The sequence below is a fragment of the Danio aesculapii genome, chromosome 6, assembly GCF_903798145.1.
Source record: "Danio aesculapii chromosome 6, fDanAes4.1, whole genome shotgun sequence".
Classification (NCBI taxonomy): Eukaryota; Metazoa; Chordata; class Actinopteri; order Cypriniformes; family Danionidae; genus Danio; species Danio aesculapii.
In genome coordinates this window covers 42,215,543-42,236,123 of record NC_079440.1, presented here as the reverse complement: position 1 = coordinate 42,236,123, position 20,581 = coordinate 42,215,543, and the positions used below count along the sequence as shown (strand labels likewise).

The 20,581-nt window shown below is 35.5% G+C and overlaps 2 protein-coding genes across 4 annotated transcripts in view; one reads left to right on the top strand and one right to left on the bottom strand.

Annotated features, from left to right (window-relative positions):
- Nucleotides 1-1,949: 1,949 nt before the first annotated feature.
- myl6 (myosin, light chain 6, alkali, smooth muscle and non-muscle) lies at nucleotides 1,950-14,320 on the top strand. 3 transcript variants are annotated; one of them, XM_056460226.1, is made up of 7 exons: nucleotides 1,952-2,051; nucleotides 2,327-2,354; nucleotides 5,512-5,655; nucleotides 8,824-8,997; nucleotides 10,078-10,155; nucleotides 10,248-10,283; nucleotides 13,910-14,320. In XM_056460226.1, exons 1-6 carry the CDS (start codon nucleotides 2,049-2,051, stop codon nucleotides 10,274-10,276), a joined length of 456 nt encoding a protein of 151 aa, XP_056316201.1. In that variant the 5' UTR covers nucleotides 1,952-2,048; the 3' UTR covers nucleotides 10,277-10,283; nucleotides 13,910-14,320. The 3 variants fall into 3 exon arrangements, with proteins under 3 accessions (XP_056316199.1, XP_056316201.1, XP_056316202.1); XM_056460227.1 differs by lacking the exon at nucleotides 10,248-10,283; XM_056460224.1 differs by lacking the exons at nucleotides 10,248-10,283; nucleotides 13,910-14,320 and having other exon boundaries at nucleotides 1,950-2,051; nucleotides 10,078-10,223.
- Nucleotides 14,321-17,507: 3,187 nt separating this feature from the next.
- Nucleotides 17,508-20,581, bottom strand: part of smarcc2 (SWI/SNF related, matrix associated, actin dependent regulator of chromatin, subfamily c, member 2) — a 31,364-nt gene continuing 28,290 nt past the window's right edge. Inside the window, exon 26 of the mRNA XM_056460223.1 lies at nucleotides 17,508-19,615. Within this exon, the coding sequence (XP_056316198.1) occupies nucleotides 19,548-19,615 (68 nt within the window). The 3' untranslated portion in view covers nucleotides 17,508-19,547. The remainder of the gene's footprint in view (nucleotides 19,616-20,581) is intronic.

Here is a 20,581-nt window from a genome sequence, read left to right as displayed (position 1 = left end):
TTTGAAGCAGGGTTGGAACTAAACTGTGCAGAGGTGCGGCCCTCCAGGAATTGAGTTTGACATCCCTGCTATAATCTGTATAGTAAAGTCATTTTAACAGCTGTGGAATACATGTCTGGAGGTTTTGGGCATATTCACAGTCACTGAAAACATTTTGTTAATTCTAATGCATTTTTAAAAATATATATTTTAAATAACAGTCTATGTATTCTTGAGATCAAGAACACATCTAGGTTCTTCCATGCGTCCTCTGTTTTTGCAGACATGAGTACTGAAATTGAACAATGCTGGTTAAATGAACTGGAAGCTGCGAGCACTTAATTTTTTTTTTGTATTGTGATGCTGTACGTAGAGAAATTGAATGTTAAATAAGTAATAAACAGTGGGGATTGCTTGTTTGTTACTGCGAAACTGATTGGATGTAGTAAATAGGCATTTAATTCCGAAAGATTGGGAAAAGGGTTTTGAGAGAGTTATTACAACTGAACAGACACCTCCAAACCATTTGTTTTTTACTGTCAAAACTGACAGTTGAAGGGGCGTGGTTAAGTATGTTAACCACGCCCAATGCAAACAATCAGGAAGGGCATTTTCAGATTAAAATTTTAGATTACAAGGGTAAACAAAATTTTTTTTTTCTTAATGACATTCACAGATGGCTTATTCACAACAAAACTAGCAATGAGAGGTAACAAAATCAACATGGTTAGCTTTGATTTCATGTGTACTTTAAGAGCGCATATTGAGAAACAGCTATGGTTTACAACTCTTGGAGTTAGAGGTCTGCATTCGATGCGACGCGGGAATAATTTTCCAAATAAATTGCGGTAGCGGACTGTAATCTGGTGTAATTTGAATGGGAGTGGGCGGTCTAACAATATAGCGCTCCCGAGTCCCAACGTCATTTCTGAACAGCATATCTCTTCATTAGAATTTACATTAGAATACAGTCAGTTTACTGTTAAGAAACCCACATCAGGCAAGTGATGTATGGGAGTCTTTTTATGTGTCACAGACACAGATGGAAAAATGTATTCTTTGCATGATGTGATAATACCTCAAAGTTTTACTCTTTAGCAGTCAAGACTGGAACTTTAGGTTTAAGGCGGCACTCATGTCTAGGCCCACACAGAATCTGCGTATGCAGAAATCCACAGATTTTTTGCCCATTATTGAGTCTATGTTAATACTTGTGTATATGTGTGTAAATTTATACTTATTCAGTGTTTAACTTAATTTTTGTAATATTATTGACTAATATGAAGATGTTCATATGATTTATTTACAATACAGTTGTACAGTAATATTTTCTGTCTTTTGAAGATCTATTATATGAGAGACTTGCTTTGTTTACCAAGTAAGTAAATCTAATTTGATTTGCATTGTAAACATCAAAAAAAGTTAAAAAGCTATTATTTTTTATTTCATATATTAAGTTTTTAGTTACGATACTCCTAAAATCATTCCACATAAATCCACAGATTTTTTCCCAAAAGTCTGCACAGAAATAGCAAAAAATGTCTGCAGATTCTTACATTTATCCTACAATCCTTGCACAACCCACAGTTTTGTATGTTATCTCTCTTTTGGTAGTACCCAATTTAAACGGAAGATTTTGGAAACCAGATCTAAATTTAGCGTGAACGGTCTGGTAGAAAATTATTCTAAGCAAGCAGCAGGTGACCAACTGAACATACAGCAAGAGCGGTCGGGTACGGAATAAAACCTGGCAGGAGCAGAACTAAAAGATTAGTCCAGCACAGACCTCTACTTGGAGTCATGGGACATAGAAAAAAGGTGGATATATTGAATGATAAAACGGCTTGCCATATTGCCAATGTATTAAACTGCCCGTATATTACTGACAGAGCGGTAACGCCAGTGGAGGAAAACCAGCGCCCGCACTATTTGATTGGACGATTCCGCTTGAATCAGGTTTACATGACGTCATCGCGAATATAGCGGTGTAGCGGAGTGCGCGCGACCATACTGTAGTTGACCAGCGCTCGGTCTGACGCGTTTCTGCTCCATCCTCAAACACTGCAGTCATGGTAAGTCCATCATCTCAGCCGCACACACCACTCTCATTTTCTCTATAGTGCAGGCAGCGTCCATTAGTCATAAAGTCGGCAGACATGACGTTAATACCTCAATCATCTAATAAAAAGGCGTTCAAGCTCCGGTTCGCTAATATATGTCTTACATTTGTGTCTGAAGTGTATTATTATTTTGAAAGAGATTCTCAGTATATTTATTAAAAGATCAAACAAATGCATCTTTTTCTATACAATTTTTTTCCATGCCCTCCTCATCCTGGCATGGACAGTCTGACTTCACGGAGGACCAGATTTGTGGTAAGTATCAAATGTTGGCTTTAATATTATAGTGATATATATATTCGTCGAAGTTATATATATATATATATATATATATATATATATATATATATATATATATATATATATATATATATATATATATATATATACACGCGTTTGTGTTGCAGATGAATGCAAATAAACGCAGGCCTGCACATCAGTTTACACTGGATGACAGATGTGCTGTCAGATTAGCATTCACATGATGTGGTGTACAAACCAGTGTGCTGTGGATAATGTAAAAGTGGTCAGACCATATTGACATTAGTATTTTTATGTACACATTTCTGGTGTTGATGTTGGAGTCAAACAGTTTTGCCGATGCGTCGCGTTTGACGGACCGGAAGCTGCTCTGGAATGTGTAGCTGGAAACGCTAAAAACATTGATGGGGGACAGGAAAATGGATGGGATTCAAGAAGATATTTATGAAGTGATCTATTAAAATTAGTTTTGAAGTTAATTAAGGTAAAAGAAAGATGGTAGTTGAAAGATGATGTGATGTTTTTGTGGTCTGATTAGCAGGACAGAGCCAGGTTAGTGTTCACAGGGCAGTTCTAGGGCAGTGCGGATTTGATTCATCTCAGTGACTCAAGTCTTTTGAATCATTCATTAAATAGATTTGCTCACTGACCCGTTTGCAGGTTACACTGTCACACCCATAGATCTGTTAAAAAGGATAGTTCAGTGAATTGACTCTTCAGTCATGGGTGTAGATTTGCTCTTGATATTGGTGGGGACCTAATTTGACCCCCACCCCAGCCCCCCAAATGTACAATTTAAATGTAACTTCACATTTAACATGTAAAGTTAAAGGAATATCTGACAAAAAGGTAGTAGTTAGCACCGCATCTGAACACATTTTTACAAGTATAATATTGCCATATATGCACTTTAAGCTAAAAGATGACTTTACATGTCCATGTTCTTTTCTTTCTCTTATCGTGCAAACAGAGCAGCACATGTTCTACTTCGCACTTATAAAAATAAAACTTTAATAATAAAACAAATACAATTAGTAATAAAGCAACATTAAATTAAGCATGTCTTATGGTGCAAAAGTAAATTTACATGATTTTACTTTGACAAGGAATGAATGCAGACTTCTGGAATCGGGGAAGGCATATGACACAATAACCATTTTATCTTGATTGTTGTTTTTTCATAATCATTGTGGTGGCCAAAATTGAAACAAAATCTTTTATTAATTGCCCATCCATGGTTACTACTATGGTGGACTTGTAACCAACTTGACTTCTAGTGACTGACGCTTTTCTTTGAAATATAGCCGCTTATGTCCATGTCTCACCTGAGTCTTGCACAGTAAGCTTGACTGAAAAATTTCCACAAGCATTATTTTATTTGGGAGGCGATTAAATATTGGTGGGGATAATTTGATAATCTGTGGGTATTGGTGGGGACACGTCCCCTCCGTCCATGCTAATTCTACACCCTTGTCTTCAGTAGAACAATATCGAAAATGTTCTTTAACGTTGGACTTAAGAAAAAAATCGCTTTGGAGGTCTGAGAGTTAGTAAATTAACAGCATCTTTACACAGTATCTTAAATTTGATCTGCGATGAGTTTAAAAGTTGATGGTTGCAAGAAATTTAATTATTCATTCAAATGATTTGCAGTGAAAATTGTGTTAAAGATGCAACAGATTTTTTCTTCTGTATTATGACATAATCAAATGTAACAGATCAGTAAAAAATTGTGGAGTCCTCGTTCCATGCATAATATTTTTATTAAGTATATTGGTATATAGGTGTTACTCATGTTGGTGGAGGATGAATAGGGGCCTGCAGAGACTGAATAGATTACCATTTAATTTCATGGCAATTTTAAAATTGTTGTTTGAAAGTCTTATTGTGCTGTATTAACATTTGTCTTTATAATATACAATAAATCTGCAGAAAGACAGTTTAAGGATCATAACTTTTCTTATAAATAGCAATACATAAGGTCTATCAGTTTGTCCATTATAAACTGCTGTATATCATTACTTTTAGTTGTGTGCAATTTCTAATAAGGATGTCCCGATCAGGTTTTTTTGCCTTTGAGTCAGAATTCGAGTCATTGAGTATACTGAAACCTGATGCGATACCTCTATAATCCATAAATAAAAAATAAAGAAGAGCGAAGAAACAGATCCAGGATGTTCCTTATTATTTTAACATTCAACAACTTGGTTAACAAACAGAGCACTTCTGTGAGGTAGCTTGAACAATCGAGTAATAAATAACATAATTCTTCACCTCTTGCCTCTCTCATCTCAATCATCTCTCATCAATGTTGTCGTCATCAACTTTATAATACCTCCAGACCGCAGACGGACTCTGGTTATTGCTAGATAACACACGGCTGTGGCCGGAAGTTAACAAGAATTATTTATATTATTAATTAAATTTCCCATTAATTGTATTTTATTAACGTCTACCACTACCCTAAACTCAACCGACACAATAATGTAAAAACAGTAGTTGTACCAAGTATTATATTAAGCCAAGAAAGAGGCCTAACTCTGTGCCACTGCATAACTATGGATGCGGTAAAAAATAATGAGTATATATATATATATATATATATATATATATATATATATATATATATATATATATATATATATATACTTGAGTCCTTAACCGGAGGTAACATCTGATTCCGATCGAGTCCGAAACGGCGTGATCGGGCCGATTTCTGATCACATGATTGAATCTGGACATCCCTAATTTCAAATGATGTTTCGTTAGACTATGATGAACCATTCTCTGTTGTTTATTTAAAAGGAATCACACACTAGACAGTACTGTACACAGTGTGTCATTTGGGACACAAATTGCTGTTGATGTAGTGCTGTGTTCTCTCCTCTGCCCATATATGGTTAATCAGTGTGTGTGTGTGTCAGAGAGGTTTGACTCAGGGCGGCTCCAGGAAGAGCTGCATTCCTCTAAGCTGCTCTGCCAAATGCTGTGATAGTGATCTCAAAGCCTCTAGCAAGAACTACAAGACTAATGATTTTACATCAAACTGTGCTTGTTGCTTTAGAATCAATATTGCTTTTTATTTTTTTCAGTCCACATACCTACACATCATTTTCTGCATCACTTGTCTTTCACTCTCTCTCCCCATCAGAATTTAAGGAGGCCTTCCTCCTGTTTGACCGAACAGGAGATGGGAAGATCATGTATAATCAGTGTGGGGATGTGATGCGAGCCCTCGGCCAGAACCCTGTCAATGCTGAGGTCCTTAAAGTCCTGGGCAACCCCAGTAATGAAGGTCAGGCTCTTCTTGTGCTTCCCAGCTCTGTGTTATTTGTTAAAAACATAAATTTCTAAATGAATGGACTATGAATTCTGTTTTATTATTCTGGACTGTGTATTAATGCTTCCATTCAGTTTGTTTTTTTTGTTTTGTTTTGATGGTCCCCTTTAGACCTTCTCTTGGCTATAGGTTGTTTTCAATCACATGGTTCTGATGACACGCGAAAATCAGATGAAGGACAGGAAGTAAAAAACTGAATTGGAGACATAGAGGAAAGTCTGCATTTTTGCGATTTATGCCATATTTCAAAGGAGACATAAACAGAAAATACCCACATGATGCTTATATCATGTAGAGGGCCGAGTTTTCTTCTAAACTAAAATATATTTGCCATATATTTGTCATCGAGACAGTAGACACTGTATATGCTATTAAGTTACATGAAAAAATAAATACTTTAGTTTTTGGAGGCATACTATAGGTCAGGGATTTCCAACCGGTGGGCCTCAGCGATCCTGCAGGTGGGCCGCGAGATTAAAATAAACTCTCCATATTATTCTATAATTTTTGGATTTCATTATTAATATGACATATTAAAATGATCGAAGTAATGCACTTTTACTTCAAAAACGATGCAAAAACGCGTCTGCAACTAGTACACGTCAGTCTGTTCATTCACACTGTTCAACTGCTTGAAGTGAAAGTCTCCCTTGCATAGTTGTTCAAATTAATGTCCTGTGAGTGTTTTATAATGGAGGAGTGCCCATACAGGATGATCTAAGGCTCAATGGTGTTTCTGACATAGACCGTAAAGTAAACTTCATGGGAGCTTCAGCAGCTTCGACAGAGTTGTTCACTGTTCCTGACAGCGATCTCCCAATAATATCCAGCTGCAAACTCAACAGCTATCAGATCGACGCGTTTCAATAGATTTATAGTGTTTGACTGTATTTTACATTTGTCTGTATATTTTTGAATAGTAGATATTTAATAGCGAATACTCAGTCAGTCCAGTTTAAAGCAGAAGCTGGTCTTTTGCTATCTCCCTGTTGACCTGTGGTTCTATAAATATAAATAAATATATATTATATTATATTATATTATATTATATTATATTAAAATATATATATATATATATATATTATATAAAAATATATATTTATTATATAAAAATATATATTTTTCTATATATAATATAATATATTTTTTAACATGTATATGTTAATAAATAAATGTTTAAATGAGTATTTAAAAAAAACAGGATAGAGAAAATGTCAGAAAGGTGGGCCTTCAAAAATTGATCGGCGAAATAAGTGGACCCTCAAGTCATAGTAATAATACTGTTGCTGTGGTTCGACAAAACTGTAGTAATAAACAAATTATTCAGTAGGCTTCCGTTCTATACACTATAATTATACACCACCACAATGCACCAGTTTACAATAATGTTACAGTATTTATTACAGTTTCAGTTTACTATGCTACTATTATGTTATTATACATTTTCCCTATGCAAATATCTTCCGGACATCCCAAAATAACAGATGAACGCACACAAAAGTGAACTTATTGTCTACATTATTAATTATTTTTGTAAGGGGGAAAAAGTGCTCCACAATAATAACTGTCTAGTTTTGTCGCAAGGGTTGCATTTCTTTTTTGTTTTGTAGATGAACTTACTATCAATAAACATTCAACGCTGCTGCGAACATCGATGTTATTCCGCCGAAACACCAGTAAAGACTTGGATTATTGCAAAACAAGACAGAGATTTCATAAGCAGCCATTACATGGCAGGGTACATTAGTTATATTCTCCTGGATTTTGTATTAGTGTGGTGGTGTTCACATTAACATATTTATACACATAGCTAGGCCTGTATATAATTTTCAACCAAATTATCACGTTAATAAAAGTTTGTACACATGGATGTACTGAAAAAATGTTTCTTTAACTTACCCCCTTTATGAGCAAAAACATTTGAAAGTCCATAAAAGCTGTTCAGCATTTCTTATTTTGGGTGATTTAAATAATTATATACAACATAAACACAAACATTTTTATGTTGTGATAGTGATTCCTATGTAGAAGAATCGCTTCCTGCCCTCCATCTGAGTCTCGCGCGTCATCAATGACGTGATTTGAAAAACTTATGGGTAATTGTGGAACTAGATGTCCTCTAGCAGTCCTTACACTCTAAAAAATAAAGGTGCGAGGGAAGAACCATAAATGGGTTTTCACAGTGATGCCATAGAAGACACTTTTTTTGGTTCCTCAGTGAACATTTTATTGAAAAGAACAATTGTTTTATAATGTGAAGAATATTTGAATAATCTCTGTGTTCTAATATTGTATTATTTCAAATGTCTCTTTTCTTAGTATATTAAAGTTTCTTTATGGAACCATTGATGCCAATAAATAAACTTTATTTTAAAAACTGTGGAGTATTAATAGACTCTCTTCTTAATATTTGCTAACACTTTATTTGGATTCGCCACTAACAACCACACTACTGAATCTAAGTAACTTTGCAAGTATGTCTGGTTACTTTGAGCAATCTATAAATGCTATAATATTGTTTTGAGAGACATTTATTTTTCATTGTTAATTATAGTCACCAGAATGTCGAAAGGGGACCATTAAAATAAAGTGCAACCTAATTTTTTGTCATCTAAAAGCTAGTGTAATTAATAAAAAATGTAAAATTATTATTCTCTCAGTTCCACAAAACATAGAGGAAAAATTGTGATGATTCCTTTTACTAATTTTCATTTTTACTATTATTATTATTATTTTGAGAAGTCATTCAATTTAAACCAAACTTTATACTTTGAAGACACTTGTGTTATGACAATAGTATTTTTTCCTCTGATAAAATGTTTGCAAATGTTTTTCTGTCTTCATTCGCTCACCCTCATGTTGTTCCAAACCCATATGGCTCTTTTACTTGCCCTGATCAATAAGCTGTACTCCTCTCCCTCATTCTGACTGATAAAAGCAATGCTTCTCCTTTAATCAGCCCAAATGTACTCAGGTCCATTTCAGATATTCCCACTGATTTAATCTACCTGTGTCTTTATCTTTCACAATTATAATTAAATTATAAAGAGATCCAGATTAAAACTCAGTGGATTAAGTTGTAAATTAAATAAGTGATTGTTATGTGTATTTTATACCCCTTAGATATGAACATGAAGATGCTGGACTTTGAGCAGTTTCTGCCAATGCTGCAGGCCATCGCTAAGAACAAGGATCAGGGCTCCTTTGAGGACTTTGTGGAGGGGCTGCGGGTCTTTGACAAAGAGGGAAATGGGACAGTGATGGGTGCTGAGCTGCGACATGTCCTCACTACATTAGGTAAAGAGTCACGGCCTGTTTTAAAGTACAGTACAATATTTCTTTGATTACCCCCTAAGGTTTTTCCCTCTTATGAAGCATCTAAGACAGGGATGGGCAAACTCGATCCTGGAGGGCCGGTGTCCCTGCATAGTTTTGCTCCAACCCTAATCAAACACACTTGCTTGTAGCTTTCTAGTGATCTTAAAGACACTAATTAGGGTGTTCAGGTGTGTTTGATTAGTGTTGGAGCAAAACTCTGCAGGGACACCGGCCCTCCAGGATCGAGTTTGCCCATGCCTGATCTAAGATGTTTTTACTTTTTTCCTTGAGAGCTCTATTATTTTTAAAGTTTCTGTTGAAATATGCCACATATTTTTGTAATGAGGCAACACGACAGATATCTGTATGTTTGTAATGAGGCAACAAACACATGTAAACTGCTGAGTATAAGTGTTTAATGCACGTTTATGCATTGTGTCATATCACTCAGCCTTTCTTTGATTTTTCTGGAGTGAAAGGTCAGCAATAAACTACAAAAACTCATCTGATTATGCAAAGGTTGATATTAATACTTGCCTATATTTTCATATGCGTTAAAAATTCAAAATCTTTCACAATACAAATTTCTGTCAGTTCTTTTTATAGAGTAAAACTATAATGTAGCGTATAATTAATACACAACACAACTCTGTAGCGAACAAAGTTTTCTCTGGTGGCTTAAAGATACCTCACTCACTCCTTCTAGCTAAAATAAATCTCTACCACTTCTGCTGAAAAGAGTAACAAGACAATATTTTTTGAAAACTGAGGTATGATTACTTTGCATGTGTATTTCAGAGCTGTGTGTAAGCTTTAGGCACTGACATGAGCTGTGTTATGACATTCAGCAGCTCCTTAATATTCATGCCCATTCCAAATATAGTCAAGTTTGAGTTTTTCTTTCTAGGCATAAATTGTATGTTTATAATTGAGCATACAGTATAAAGCTGTTTCTGGAGAATTTTTACACTTATCAATCAATGAACTTACCCTTGCACTCCATCTCACTATTAAATGTCATTTGTATTGAAACTTGAATATCAATTTATTTTAATGCAGGGGAGAAGATGACAGAGGAAGAGGTGGAGACGCTCTTGGCAGGACATGAGGACGCTAACGGTTGCATCAATTATGAAGGTACAATCACACATGGGGTCTTTTTCTTCACTGAAGATCAAGACCACAGTTGCAGTGTCTGTGTTTAATCCATATGCCTTTCCTTCCGACAGCATTTGTGCGCCACATTATGGCTGGTTGAGGAGAGGGTACGGATAGTCCTCAGTTTGTTTTTACGCATTCTTCTCTCCTGCAGCTCCCTCTCTACCGCGTCCCCTGGCTGTAGCCTAGCATGTAGCATTTCTGCATGTGCCTAGGTGTCTTCTGACTACTATTGCCTTTATTGAGGCTGCGCGGCACTAACTCTAGTGTAAAGCTCAGTCATGCCCAAACCAGTAACTGCCCTTGAGCTTTATTCAGTAAAGCTAATTACTACTAGCATCATATTTAAAGGCTAAAATGGCGCTATGGATGTGGATTCAGATGGTCCTTTCTAGAAACTTACACTTCGTCTTCTGTTACTTTAGGAGGCTTTGTAAGAGGGTGTATTGTTGATTCTAGTTTGCAGTCCTGTCACATTGCTGTTCCTGCTTTGTCTCTTCTCTGTACTTGTGTATTTATCTGTTCTCTCTACATGCCTTTATAAGGTATGCTAACTCATTTCTTTTAGGCCTGGACAATGTCTCTTCCTCCCCTTTCAAATCATCCAGGGGCTTTTGCATTACACCCCCTTTTGTTGCAGGGAAATGTAGTTTGTCTGAACTACACCTACAGTCTTTTTTGTGTGTGATCTGTGACTGTTTATAAGTTGAAGTATGTTGATATTCATGGCAACATTTGGTCGCCTTGGGATTATGAGCTTCTATCTGATTTTTTCTTTTGTCAAAATTGACTTATTTACACATTCTTACTCTGTGACAACTTATTTATATGGAGTTTTTTTTTGTAGGTTGTGAATAGTTTTGAGATTTTTATTTAGAAAAAAAAAGGTACTTTCTATAAAGTCAAACTGTTAAATTAGTTCTACTTCGATTGCACACAAGGTAATTTCAGAGGCCAAGATGAGCAGGGCTCTAAATTGCGAACGTTTTGGTCACATGAGCGCCGAAATTTTATTTATGCGACCCTTAAAATATATTTGAGAGCATTTGTGTGAGTGCATAAAATTGTTGCCAATTGTTTTCACTGCAAAATGTTTACCGGATGAGCACATTTAGGAGAGATTCACACAGAATGCATCTTTGCACCTAAAAACGTGAAACAGTGCTCAGGAATAGTTTAAAACAGTTATCACGTCAACTTTCTACAGTAAACAAATCCCGCAATGCTTGCCCCACCTTCAATCTCTGAAAAAAAGCGCTAAAGATGAGAGAATGAAATTATGACAGATTTTGTTTTAGAAACCACCTAAGGTTACAAACAATGACACCGCTGATTAATGATACACTTTTTAAAGAGTGGATAAGACTCAAGAAGCCATTCCCTGTAAAGTATGTGATACAGAGTTTTCAGGTAACAGTGTTTGCCACTGAATCTACAAATATTAAGTGCGATATGTATTATTTAATCCTTTATTTAAACATCAGGATGATTTCAAATGCAATAAATTTATTTATATAAAACTTGTAGTAACGGTGCACATCATTCTTGGTGGGCACGTCTAAATTTTGGTTGGTGCGACCACATTGTTAAAGTTAGGAGCACTAGTACTACCAAGCAAAAAAGTTCATTTCGAGCCCTGATGAGTGATGTTAGGTTCATGTTTATAGAATAAAGGTATTAAAAATGAAAAGAATACATTTTTACATAAGGTGCACCAAAATATACTTCACATATGCAAATATAGCTGAAGTCAAAATGATTAGGCCTCCTGTGAATAGCTTTTTCTTTATTTTCAAATATTTCCCAAATTATGTTTACCGAGCAAGCAATTTTTATTTAAGAAACATGCCAAGTGAACATTCTTGTTTATCTAAAAAACAATGCTGAAATCTGTTATTCTGCTTTGAAAATGTCTGTTATGTGCCGAAACGTCTGTCTTTGTTTTGCTTCTTTTAACCCGCCCACTGCCACTTTAGCCAATTATATTTCAGCACCCCGGGTTGCCTTGGTGGAAAAACCCGTATTTCATTCATTCATTCAGAAAGGCTCTGAATGCATGCATCCATGACTGAAATGCGACGCAGACTCTGAAATCCGTAGCAGACTCTGAAATGAGACGCAGATTTAGAGTTCCACATGAGGTTATTAATTAGCAAATAATATAAATATTATGAACGTAAACATTAGGTGAGCAGTTTACATTGTAACCGCGTGTCCTAATAACATGCTACGTGACAAGATTTCCAGTGATAAGCAATTTGGCTGTCTCACCAGACGAAACATAACAGAACTTTTAATACAGCCATTCAGAAGCACAGAATATGCACTCACTCAGGAAATGAATTTTATAATCTAATTAATACATATTAAACCTCTTCCACCTTACTTAAATGTAGATGCTGAATCACTGATATGTGTTGGTTTGCATTATTTCACAGTTCTGAAGTTCAATTTCAAACAGTTTATTATATTTTCAAGATCTGAGGTAAATTATCTGCTGCTGTTTTCAGTAGTATGGCAATAAAAGTCATGTAAAATGGCATTCAAACTCACATTATTAGCATTTAACACTGAATAAAGCACATGAGGTGTACTTCAGGTGAGCCTTGTCAGTGTTTTCGGTTCAGCTGCAAGAAATAGAAGCCGTTTCTAAAATATCAATTCGAGGAGTTGGTTAGAACAAAAAGTTGCGTGCCGTTGCTTTTATATAGAACATGCCTTAAATCAGCTTTTAAGCTTAACAGTCACTCGCTCCTTTTGGTCCTCAATCTGGCAACCTGCGCTTGCATTTGTTTTGATCCAGGAATGCAATACCTAGTTCAACCACTGGGTGTCAAACTTACATACTGCGCCTTTAACTAATGCGTCAATTAATGTTTTGTAATACAGAACATCATTATTCCAAGCAGAAGTTCTAAAAATCCCCATTCACAAATTTGAGAGGATTTTTTAGGCCCTGGACCAAAAAATAGTCTAATGTTGCACTGGTATGTTTGTAGCAATAACCAAAAAAACATTGTATAAGTGAAAATATTGATTTCTACTTTTTTATGCTTAAAATTATTAGAATATAAAGTAAACATTTTGTGAATGTCTTACTGTAATATCAAAACATTTCGATAAATTTTTATTAGTAATATGCATCCTAATCTGCAACTGCCTCTCTGGCTATACCACTAACTGTGCCCTCTCTCTCTCTCTCTCTCTCTCTCTCTCTCCAAAAAAAAAAAAAAAAAAAAAAAAAAAAAAAATTTACTAATGCTTTGCTTCTTAGACTTTACACACCTGAAACTTGTCTATAGCACTTGTTCACTGCTGCTCTTATAGTTGTGTGAATTGCTTCCTTGTCCTCATTTGTAAGTCGCTTTGGATAAAAGCGTCTGCTAAATGACTAAATGTAAATGTAAATGCATTGTTCAGAAGTTAATTTCGACAACTTTAAAGGTATTTTTATTCAATATTTAGATTTATTTTAACCCTCAGATTCCAGGTTTTCAAATGGTTGTATTTCAGCAAAATAGTTTTCTATCCTATCAAACATATTATCAGTGGAAAGAGAGATTTGTTCCTTATATAAGTTCTATGCAAAATCTCAATAACCAAAACTGCTTAGAATGCAGGCAGAACCTTATAATTCCAAGGTGCCAATTTGTTGATATAACAGGTTGAATTTTCTTGGATCACTGACTCACTACTCACTGACTTCTTTTTTTTTTTTATCTCTCTTCTACAGAACTCGTAAGGATGGTCATGAGCGGTTGAAGAATTCAGACACATTTATTTTTGTCCGTTATTTTCCCCCATTCATGTAATTCTTCATTTCCATATTTGCTTTTTTAATTATTTGTTCTTTATTTTTTCCTTAAGTGCCTTTTATCATGTTTTTGTAGAATTATGGCTCATTTCATTCCAAAAACGTCAATTGATCTTCATTTGGGTTTACTCGAATACCTTCCATTCAGCCATTGCATTCATTCCACCCATTAATGTACTCGTCCATCATTTGTCTTAAACTGTGAGGGACATTTTGATCGACTCTTAATGTATTTTTCCTTTTAAATGATCATATTGTCTAATTGTTTGTAAGTCATTTGACATCCCTCTTTATTGTCTGCTGTGAATCATAATAAATATTCAGATTGAAGTTCGATTTGGTTGATTTCTCAGAGCTGTGGGTGTATAGTGTGTGTGGGCTGCCTTGTAGGGCATTGTTGCAGCACTTCCATTTTAGTATTTGACTTAAGTAACACAGTCTTCTTTCTCTCAGTAAACATTATACAAGACAATACCAAATTAGGAGTATGTTTGGGATTTGAATCTAGACTGGGTACGCATTACTGCAGTGACTACATGTTTTAATGGGCTTGTGTTTACCTGAAGAGACAAGATAACTTGGGCTACTAAACTAAACCTGAAGGACAGTTTAAACTATGATGGTGTGTATTATATAAATTAAATGCAATGAGTACTTCAGCTGCAATATACACTGTAGGCTGGGTGTTTGTGTTTTCGCAGTAAAAGATGCAGTCACGCCATATTGAAATTAACGGTCTTACCATGATTCGGCTGGATGTATATCTGATTCCCGCTGGTAAAAACTCTTAATATCCTCGAAAAACTTGTAAGCTCTTTTTTTCTAGAGACTTTTCTTTCTCTCAGTATACAAGACGATACCAAATTAGGAGTAGCCTATGTTTGGGATTTGAATCTGGATGGGGAATATAACACTGCCTACATGTTTTAATGGGGTTATGTTTACCAGAAGAGACAAGATAACTTGGGCTACTAAACTAAACCTAATGGACAGTTTAAACTATGATGGTATGTATTATATAAATAAAACGCAATGAGTACTTCAGCTGCAATGTACAAACTGTTGAGGCTGGGTGTTTTTGTGGTTAAATATGCGTTAATGCCATATTGAAATTAGCGGACTTACCGTGATTCAGCTGGATATACAGTTGAAGTCAGAATTATTAGCCCCCCTGAATTAATAGCCCCCCTGTTAATTTTTCCCCCTCAATTTCTGTTTAATGGAGACAAGATTTTTTTCAACAAATTTCTAAACATAATAGTTTTAATAACTCATTTCTAATAACTGATTTATCTTATCTTTGTTACGATGACAGTAAATAATATTTGACTAGATATTTTTCAAGACACTTCTATACAGCTTAAAGTGACATTTAAAGGCTTAACTAGGTTAATTAGGTTAACTAGGCAGGTTAGGGTAATTAGGCAAGTTATTGTAGAATGATGGTTTGTTCTGTAGACCAGTGTTTCCCAACCCTTTTCCTGGAGGCATACCAACAGTACACATTTTGGATGTCTCCCTTACCTGACTAATTAAATTCAGGAATTGGAGTCTCTTCTTATGTTCTAATTAGGTGATTCAGGTGTGTTTGATTAGGGAGACATTGAAAATGTGTACTGTTGGTGTGCCCTTAGGAACAGGGTTGGGAAACACTGCTGTAGACTATCGAAAAAAATATAGCTCATATATAATATAGCTAATTTTGACCTTTAAAATGTTTTTTTTTTTAAAATGAGAACAAGAAAAACAAAAACAAAGGGGGTCTTATAATTCTGACTTCAACTGTTTGTCCAAATACCGCTGGTAAAAACTCTTCACATCCTCGATTTTTCGAGACACTTGCGTCAAATGACCGCTGGATCCACTGACCATCCCAGATTTCATTTTATGTTGATATTTTCATTAAAAACAAACATGTGCAAACACTCGAGTCTGAAGATGTAAACGGCTACTTTATTATTTTGCTATATTCAAGTGTTTGTCATCATTTTTAACTGGGCATATTGTCATTATTTTTTATAAATTCATGTGCCCAATCACAGCAAGCATGATAATGGCATTAGAGTTTACTTTAATAACACAATACCAGTCTGATCTCTCAAGAAAACTTAAGTATTTTACGTTTTGTCAGTTTAGTGGCTAATTCCTACGAATTTAGTCGTACGAAAATGTACGATTTGAAAAAGTGTGGCACCTAACCCCACCCCTAAACCCAACCATTGTGATGAGCAAATCATACTAAATTGTACGAATTCGAATTAGCCACTAAATCAAAAAGTTACGATTTGCTGTGAGATTGCCTTGATAATACAAAACTTATTGTAAGCCATTTGCCTATTATACAACCTTTGCCTTACTATTACAAATGATTACTCTTAAAAAAAATTATATTTATGTACATTTAAACATCAAAAATATTCAGCTTGTAAGTGTTTTCTGCAATTTTTGTCATCCATCAACTGGGGGAAAATGTTAGGAAAGTTATCCCAACAATATCCTTCCTTAGCATCATGATCTGTGTCGACAGTTGCTTAAATGTTGGCTTCCTTCATAATTTCAAAAAGGCTTATTTAATACATATAAAATGTATATTTTTCACACAGCTGGTATCACTGATGATGCCTTTAATTGTGCAGAACCGTTCAGTATTTTTGAAACCAAACTTAGTCAAAACAGATGCTGGACAACCTCCTGCTACTACTCACTGAAGGATGTTTAAACGCAGCCAAACATTCACACACATCTCAATGCACTAGTTACCAGCTTTCACCATTAAAAAAAATAAATAAATCAAAAACAACTATACCACTACGATGTATATCTCCAAAGAGCTGAGGTGTTTGTGTTTTCGCGGTAAAAGATGCGGTCACGCCATATTGAAATTAGAGGACTTACCGTGATTCAGCAGGTAAAATCTCCTTACGTCCAACAAGAATTTGTAAACTGATTTTTTGAGAGACTTTGCGTCAAATGGCCGCTGTACTCACCGTCCAAGGTAAATTTTATGCTGATATTTTCACGAACACACAATTTCGAGGCTGAAGCAAGGGTTAAACCGCTAAGCGTGTAGAGGCAGTCACGTGTCTCGATTCTCGATTTTTTTTTTAATCTTTGTTGCAATATTACAGTGCTGTCATATAATTTAACTGGGCGTATTGTGATCAATTTTACATAAAATCATGTGCCCAATCACAGCAAGCATGATAATGGTTTAACCTCATTAGAGTTGACTTTAATAACAAATACTGTAATTATTATAAGTACAGTTATTTTGCCTTATTATTAGAAATGATTACTTTTTTTCAAAAATAACATGCCAATGTTTCTTTTTATTAAAACGATACATTTGAACATTTCTGTTCAGTGTTGCAGTAATATTCAGCTTACTATAATTGTTTGATGCAGTATTGTGATTATTTTATCTTTATATCTGTGACAATAGTTGCTTAAAATGTTGTCTTTCTCCATACTTTCAAATCATTTAAGATGTATAAAATGTATATTCTTCACACAACTCGTATCACTGATGATGCCTTTTATTGTGCAGAACCGTTCAGTATTTTTAAACCAAAAATGAATCCATTCTCAGTCAAAACAGGTGCTGGACAGCTCCTGCTACATCTCCTTAAAGGATGAACCAAACGCCGCCAAACATTCACACACATCTCAATGCAATGGTTACCAGCTTTCACCATAAAAAAAGTAAAAACAAAATGTAAAAAAAAATCAAAAACAACAACTATACCACTACAATGTAAAAGACCAAAGAGCTGAGCAGTTTGATCAAAAATGACAGTTTCAACACTGGTTATGAGGCGTGCAAAACTTTTGAGGTCGATACGAATCCGTTCTGTCAGTTATTCTGTATGTTGGACTACTGCATACCTGCGCATTCACATACATGTAAACAATGGGAGTGTATGTATGCGTGTTTAGTGATTCTCATATTGGCAGATTTTTACATCCATCACTACGAGCATTTGTAAATATGACATGTAAATATAACAAAGAAAAAACAAAATACGTACAAAATGATAAAAAAATCATAGAGTTCATGTACACCACACACACACACACACACCCACAGTCCAGCTTCATCGTATAAAGAGAATGACACTTTCACATGAACATGTCAATAATACGACAACATACACAATCAGAAAGAGAAGGAAACATTACAGACATGTATAATATGATAACAGCATTACGTCGTTTCGTAATAGTGTAAAGAAACATATAAAAATACAAAAATAGGACGATTACAATATGAAGATATGAGATACACAGACCACAGCTGCAAACGTTACTTTAAAATCCCTTGTGTTTCTACTCATCAGGTAGTTGCCACTTATTTGTAACAAAACAGACGGTTTTCCTTCATGTCGTAAATACTTTCGGTGGGTTTGGCCTGATACTAAAACACTCACACACAACACATTCTTTAACAATCTGAACTGAAACATCAGTTCTGGCATGAATACTGTATACTATAATGTATGATATGAACTTGGTAATAAAACGATTAACGTAACTGCGTCGTGGTCAGAGAAAGGAACCAATATGATTCCCTACAGCATCTCCCATTATGTATTTTTCTCCATTGTCACTACTATTATTAAATATTTCATACGCACGGCAATGAGATGAGAATGAATCTACTTTCACCTGTTTGAAACGTGGAGTAACTTACCATATTTTGTGTCAGATGACGTGCACACGTACCCAAAAAATAACATGCAGACATCAATTATTGATGACATGATTTCCAGGTTTTACAGTACATGTTGTCAGAGACGCCTCATACAAAGTAAACAGACTTAATACTTATTTGTCTTTTTGTTTTCTCATGCTAAAATCTAATTGTACGTTTAAAAAAAACAGGCCAAACCACTGAAGCTTTCACATTGTCCCGAAAAGCAAAACCGACATTCACACGCACACATACAAAGTAACGATTACAAAGTCAAGTTTTTTTTTCCTCCGGACTTACTCCAAATCGAGTGCTTCTATGAAACAAATACAAAGATTGAGTGATTAAAAAGAACACTGATAAAAGCAAACATTAAGTCAGAGCTATGTCGTTTTTCCAAAAAGTAAGATTCGGGAAAAGTGCAATTTGTTCTTGGTTTTCTTTTGCAAAGTACCTAAAATACATTGAGATGTTTCTGGAGTGCAGATCATGGGTACTTTGGATCCTGTAGTTAAGCGCTGTTACTGAAAACAGGACGGACAAGGATATATTGAGTCTTGTACTTGGATGCTGTCGGGGTCTGGAGTGCTTTTTGTTGGGTGTTTGAGTTTAAGACCTTTCCAAAAGTCCAAACCGAAGATCTTTTTTTCAGTTTCAAGGATATCTGTTTAGCTTTAGCTATTTATTTTTGATGTTCAAGATGCTGGCAAGTATTCATTTATATCATTTTCTCCCAAAAATGATGAAAGTGACAAAAAAAAAAAAGATATCGCTCCCTTTCTCTCTATTGATCTTTTACTTTCTAACTCGTCTCCTTCATTTTCTTCTCTGGAATCTTTGATTCACTTTTTAATCTTACTCTCTGTTTTACTGTGATGGAGGCACAGGGGCCGTTGGATACAGAGAATCCCCTGCTAGTGGAGTGGAGCTGGAATCTGGAGGGAAAAACAAAATCTATTAGAAAATAATACAATGATTAAATTAGCACAGATGTACATAATGTCGGTGCATTCAAAGCACATACGTTTACTTGCTGGCAACTCATTAAAAAATAAAGGCTTACTGATTTTAGGTTAAAAAATCATGATTCATACACTCACAAGCCACTTTATTTTTACACCTGTCCAACTGATCATTAACGCAAATTTCCAATCAGCCAATCACATGGTAGAAACTCAATGCATTTAGGCATGTAGACATGGTCAAGACAATCTGCTGCAATTCAGACCGAACATCAGAATGGGGAAGAAAGGTGATTTATGGCATGGTTGTTGGTTCCAGACGGGCTGGTCTGAGTATTTCAGAAATTGCTGATCTACTGGGATTTTCACGCACAACCATCTCTAGTGTTTACAGAGAAAGCTCAGAAAAAAAGAAAATATCTAGTGAGCGGCAGTTCTGTGAGCACAAATGCCTTGTTGATGACAGAGGACAGAGGGGAATGGCCAGACTAGTTTGAGCTGATAGAAAGGCAACAGTAACTCAAATAACCACTCGTTACAGCCGAGGTATGCAGAAGAGCATCTCTGAACACACAACATGTCAAACCTTGAGGCAGATGGGCTAGAGCAGCAGAAGACCACACCGGGTGCCACTCCTGTCAGCTAAGAACAAGAAACCGAGGCTACAATTCACACAGGCTCACCAAAATTAGACAATAGAAGATTGGAAAAACGTTGCCTGGTCTGATGAGTCTCGATTTCTGCTGCGACATTCGGTAGGTAGCTTCAGAATTTGATGTCAACAACATGAAAGCATGGATCCATCCTGCCTTGTATCAATGGTTCAGGCTGGTGGGGCTAGTGGTGTAATGGAGTGGGGAATATTTTCTTGGCACACTTTGGCTCATTAGTACCACAACGCCACAGCCTACATGAGTGTTGTTGCTGACCGTGTCCATC

Excerpts from the sequence above, each read along its gene's own strand:
- myl6 (XM_056460224.1), top strand. Across the intron at positions 2,355-5,511 it reads CACGGAGGACCAGATTTGTG|AATTTAAGGAGGCCTTCCTC; the intron begins GTAAGTATCAAA and ends TCTCCCCATCAG. Across the intron at positions 5,656-8,823 it reads GGGCAACCCCAGTAATGAAG|ATATGAACATGAAGATGCTG; the intron begins GTCAGGCTCTTC and ends TATACCCCTTAG.